At 35.8% G+C, this 6,000-nt stretch overlaps 1 protein-coding gene across 2 annotated transcripts in view; it reads right to left on the bottom strand.

Moving 5' to 3' along the window:
* Nucleotides 1-217: 217 nt before the first annotated feature.
* Nucleotides 218-6,000, bottom strand: part of USP47 (ubiquitin specific peptidase 47) — a 58,429-nt gene continuing 52,646 nt past the window's right edge. For both annotated transcript variants that reach the window (XM_068945104.1, XM_068945105.1), the window contains exons 25-28: nucleotides 3,982-4,112; nucleotides 2,406-2,453; nucleotides 2,194-2,324; nucleotides 218-1,689 (exon numbers count right to left, since the gene is read on the bottom strand). In XM_068945104.1, coding sequence (XP_068801205.1) covers nucleotides 1,515-1,689; nucleotides 2,194-2,324; nucleotides 2,406-2,453; nucleotides 3,982-4,112 — 485 coding nt within the window. In that variant the 3' untranslated portion in view covers nucleotides 218-1,514. The remainder of the gene's footprint in view (nucleotides 1,690-2,193; nucleotides 2,325-2,405; nucleotides 2,454-3,981; nucleotides 4,113-6,000) is intronic.

Below are 6,000 nucleotides of genomic sequence, written 5' to 3'. Positions count from 1 at the left end.
GGCTACAGGCGGAAAAAAATTCCCTGTGAATATAAGCAAAGAGCAGCAGCAGACAGGTTACAAAACATCTCCAGTAATAATACCCTGTGTCAAAGTGTGGAGTATGTGTGTGTATATACACATGCATACATACAGCCTTGAAATTCAGACCAACTGTCTTGGAAAAGTCTGCATTTCCATAAAATAATTCTGTAATTTTTCAAATAAATCCACAGCATTTAATGATCAAAATAACACAACAGAAGGAACAAATGTTTTATTGGCATGTTCATTGTTGTAAACAGCATCTGGCATGAAAAAGTTTACCAAAATCTTTTGATTATTATAAATTAGGTGGTTTTCCAAAAACTTATGGATAATTGTTCTCTATTGATCTTTATGGAACAAAGCAAAAAAATTGCTGTTCTAGGCCTTGCAATGAAATCATGTTGACTACATCAGTCTTTGCACCAGAACCTGAACTACTAAGAAGTCTGTATGTTGAGGTGTTAGAGGTTGCCCAAATATTTAACTACAAATAGCTATGGAATCAACTCCAGGAAAAAATAAAATGATTTTCAGCAGGTGGAAAAGATGCAAACTTGTAATAGTCCAAAAAAAAAAAAAGTACAAAAAAAAAAAAGGAGTAGCTGAACAAAACAAAAGCTTCATTAACAAGGGGAAATACAATCCTAAAGTACCCAGCATTATCAAACATAAAATGAATACAAATTTAAATAGGCAACTATACTTTCAAATGTACACAATGAATGTTGATATGTGAAAAGAAATACCATGGTAAATAGTTGAACTGCGGTTGTTAAATGGAGAGGGCAAATTTTATTTACACATTGAATGCAATAATAGAGCTGCTCACCAGCTTCCATAACCTATTAAAAATCAGTTTACCTTACACAGCGCTTCTGCAAAACGAGCCAACATCAGCTGGCAGCTTTCTAAAGACACCTGTCTTAGCCTGTCTCTTTGTGGAAGAATATTCTAAAACCTTACACTTGTAGCGCTTCCATTACTTTTCCAATCCCTTGTTGCTGCTCTTCTATAACCAATGAGTTAACATTTATTTCAGACTCTCTGATGAGGTAATGTGTGTATCAGTGAAACAAACAGGAAAAAAAAAAAAGAGGATTCTTTCATGGCCTTTGCACAGCTTTTATTATTAAGCTATGAATATCCTGTTTGAGGCTAGTTTCACTAGCTACTATGTGCACACTGTCCTCAAAAATTTCCACTCATTTCCCTCCCCGCCCACTTTTTAGTTCTAATCTTATATTTGCACATCCCTTTTAACTTTACAGTACATTTGACTATAGTGCACAACATGATTCCAAGTCAAACAGTGACCCAAAGGGGCACTGCGCTTCTGACTGGGAACGCAGCCCAATCGGTGCTGGTGTCAGCGCTTTACACCTAATGAGTGTCCTGCCGTAATGGCACTACACAGTAGTAGTGAACCTTTTTTTTTTTTTTTTTTAATTTTGAACAAAAAAATTCCCCAGGGAAAATGCTAGCAAGTATCAGTCTTGAGTCAAATCTTTATTTGGTGCTCCATCCAGATAAATTTTTAGTGCTTTTTCTTTACGAGGAGAGTAAGTTACCCGGTGTCCAGTTTTCTGCAGTCTGCTGCTTTCTCTTTTCATCAGTTCATTTCTCTGCTCCTCTGTTAACTCCATTAATTCTTCAGTTTTATCCCTAAAATGAAAATATATCCTTAAGAAAATATATATCTTAAAACTACCATTTTCAAAGTAACATTTTTATCCTAGTATCATGCATCCCAGAAAGCCATGTAAATTTTTCAAAAGAGATCACCTCAAAAAATAAAATCCTTGCTATCTAGGACTTATGGCAAAATTCCCACAGATTCCAGTGGGGATCCAGATACATACATCCAAGCATAGCAAATATTTTTATATTCAACATTATTGTTGATGCTTTGGGAGGAGGAGAGAACGTAAAACAGCAAAGTTGGTTTTTGTAAATAAAATAAACTTCATTAATATTCAGGTATGTAGGAAGCTGAGGAGCATAAATATTTCAGCTCAATGTTTTCAACCCTCTTACCATAAGTACTTTCCCAAGACAACAGAAGAAGAATATTTTTAGGCTTCTGTTGATTAATTACATCATTCCACAATCTAACATGCAGATTTTTTTTTTTTTTAAACACAGTTTATTATTAATCGTAATATGTACCTATAAAATATTACTGCACCATCATCGCAAATGTACAGAGGCCAGACATTCAGTGTAGATACTTTAGGATTCCAGTCCAAGTCCTGGTGAATCTCTAGTACGGAAATGTCACATGGAAATGTTCCTCTACCCTGAGAAGAAGGAATTACTTAGTGAATAAAATCACACATTTACCCCAATACAATATAAAATGTACATATAATCTTACTAACCTTTGCAAATTCTATATTTTCTAAGGGTATTCCACTTATTTCACTCAGCTGTAAAATAAAGAAAAAATGGTGGTTTAATACTATTCCACAGCAATATGTTATGCAGTGTCTACATAAAAGTCAATAGGCATGCCAAATCTAGAAGTCCAATAAAATATTCAAAAGACATCAAATGGTCTTTAAAAAAAAATACAAAATTGCAGTGAAAAGGTACAATTTTTTTTTTTTTAAAACAATCCTTCTGTCACATTTCTAACCCCAACAGTGCAGAGGCAATAGAAAAATAAAGAAAGAAATAAAAGCAACTGATAGCATGCAAGTTCCAAAATACAAAGTGACCAGCTGCCTCATATTAAACCCTTCACTCCAGCAGCTGGTCTTCATCAGTTTGCCTGTATCAAATGAAAGGTATTACCAAGGTGACTTGGGACCAGACAAAGCTGCAAAATTTGTCTGTCCAACAACCAGAAAAAAAAAGAGCTGGTTGAATACATCTGTTACCACAGACGTGTCAAATTCAAATTTCTGCTTTTACCAGTGGGAGCAAAAAGATTAATGCCTCTCAGAGAAGATACTGCTAAATTATTTCCCGTACACCAATTTTTAAGAGAGGAAATAAGACAAGAGCAGCCAACTCCCTGGCCAGACAAAAGCAAAGCCATCAATAACTTCATTTGTACCCGAGGCATACAAAAAGGCAACCCATAGCTTAACCTCTGGTATGTGCACAAATCCAAGGCTGTTGTGTTCTGTGTTAGCTGAACAATATTCCTTTTTCCAGCCTAAGAACAAAACCCTTAAAAACCACTGCGAATTTTGATAAGGTAGACCTCATTTTGCTGGCATCACCAGCCAGGGTGGTCTTTTTGCATCCGAGTATGCCTAGGTGTAAATAATGATGTAAATAATGTAAATAAAAGAGCTGCACCCTGCAATACACTGGATTAATAAAATGTTCTCAGCGTGAGATACACTTCATACTCCAGATTTCTGTTAGGACAGTACATGGCTTTTTGCCTGTTTGAGGGGTCTTGGCAGTTGAGGGGGACAGAGGAAATTATACTGAAGCCTTTTTTCTTTCCAACCAAAGTATAATTCAATTTACCAGGCATCATTACACAGTCCCCGAGCAAGAGCTCTCCAATTCAGATATGAAGAGGCTGAAACGTTTGGTATTTTGCAATACCAAAGTAACCTTACATTAGTGATGGTGGGGTGACAGAAGTTTAACTTTGCTTTTACAGGTTGGGGTTTTTAAAGGATAAGGGGCACCAGTTGAATTCAATTTGATTCTTCAAAGGTGTGGGTTTTGTATGTTTGTTTGTTTGCTTGTTTCGTTTTTAAACACATGTATGCCTGCATTCGCACTCTGATACCAGCCTATTTTATGAAGCTAAAAGGTAAGCTGATAATTCATATGGCTTTGGTAATGAGAGGAGACAGGCTCAGGTCCTGGAAAAAAAAAAATTCACCAAGTGGCAGGATTTTGCAGCTATATTATCAGTGCTGCACAACAAAAGAAATCAATAAAACTCTTTGACACCACAAGAAACTTGCATCATATTACACATTTTACCTTCTCTCTCAATTCCTCAACACTGCTGCTTTCCAGCACTACTTCCTGGAAAGAATCTAGTTTCATCTCCGATGGCCTCCATCGTCTTGATAAAACTGCAAGCTGTGACATGGATTTCATCTTTTCTACTCCTAGGAAAGGAAAATAAATTGAATGTAGTAACATCATAAAATATCCTATTTAAACCTAGAGGTTTTACACAGCATTAGCATATCAAATATGACATCAACTATGACAGACTGCACACAGTCTATACATATTTACCCACACAAACTACCCAAGACTATTAAGTGAACAGCAAGTAGTTTACCAAACCAAAAAAAAAAAAGAGAGAGACGGGGGGAAATTAGTTGCACTTCTCTTTGGTATCTCCTCATTCCAAAGAATTGTTAATAGACAGCATCTATTAAGAGGAATGCCATTTATTGCATCCATCATACACAGCTGTTGCTCCATCATACACAGCTTGGTTACACATCCAGTATCTACCCATCTAACCAGAGGCTGACCTCCAGATCTTGCATTTGCATGACCTTTCTCAAAAATATGGTATGCGTTCTTTACCAAAATAAACTTTCCTCCAACTTTCACTGCTAGATTTCACGTGCTAACTTTAAACTTGTTATTAAAGGCTGCTTTACACCTATCATCTTTAAAGAGTTTTTTAATATCTATTTCCTCCAGCCTTTTCAGTTTCAGGTAACAGATTCTTCTAATCTGAATAATAATACTGCTAATGTAACTATCAAATAAGAGTAAGTGATATCAAAGGGCTGATTTTTTTTTTTTTTAAATCAGCCCGTAATTTTGTCATTTAACATGGAGAACTTGCAGCTTAAACATTTTTGTCTAATGTTACGTTCTTATTCTGCATGAAACCACCAACACCGTTTAATCTTCCTTAGTGCTTATTACGATCTTGTCTACGACTATATTTGTGTTGCAATTCAAGACCGGAATGAAAGTGCAGCCACTTAATCCTTCTTGGCATTTATTCCAAGTCTAAAGCAATTACACAAATTTTCTTTGGAATCAGAGAGAGTTACTAAACTAAACATATTTGCAATAGTATGATGTAAATCTGCTAAGAAACTTAACTGTAAATTATTCTAAGTCACATCATTTAACTGTCTAATGCCTTCAGTGTCTAGGTGAAGAACAAGCATGAAAGCAATGGTGATAGTGGAAGATCCTACGATCCCTGACGTTAAAGCAGCTGCCCTAACTCTTCTGCAAACATCTGTGGTGCAGCAGGTACACACAGCTTTCAGTTTTCATGGAACATCGTGGGATCAGCTGCATCTTCTACAGCTGGATTAGAGTAGCACATTTTGGCCAGGGCTAGACAGTTATACAAAATAATACAAAACACCTGGAAGCCCAAAGATCTATAATATGCCATTTCTGTGGACTTGGTTGGCTACAGTGATCTACAAAGTTGTTACTTCCAGGGCTCACTCACTACAGAAATGGTGCAACAAACTAATCTAAAGTTAATCTAAAAACTTTAAAATTGTAGAACTTTAAAGCTATCAATCAAGCATGAAAGGATAGAAACGTCTATGGGAACCTGCAAGCCTCCTGAACTTCCCACACTCATTTCAAAGTTTTATTAAAGTATTGACAATGCAAGTACAAAACATAAAAATATTATGTTTGAACACAGCTATCAAAAAAATGCTTATAATACTAGTGAATCGAGTAACAGTTATATAAGACTCCTAAGCCAGATAAGCCTGTGGGATTCTACTCATTATGGATCTTTCTTCACACCTCTCGTCCATCTTCTAACAGAAACAGAAAAACAGCATGGCCTTTTTCCCTTCCTCCCCCAAATGATACTTTTACATGCAGAATCAAAATTCAAAGTGTATATGCAAAAGATAACTTTAAAAATTTCAAACTTTTAAGGATATTCCACCAGAAATTAAGAAAGAAACAATCTGCTCACTGTGTGTGTGTGTGTATTTTTCCTAACTATAAACATTACCAATAAAAGTACAAAGTTAAGGATAAAGC

This window comes from Struthio camelus, chromosome 5, assembly GCF_040807025.1.
Source record: "Struthio camelus isolate bStrCam1 chromosome 5, bStrCam1.hap1, whole genome shotgun sequence".
In the NCBI taxonomy this organism is placed as follows: Eukaryota; Metazoa; Chordata; class Aves; order Struthioniformes; family Struthionidae; genus Struthio; species Struthio camelus.
This window is presented reverse-complemented; position numbering and strand designations above follow the sequence as displayed.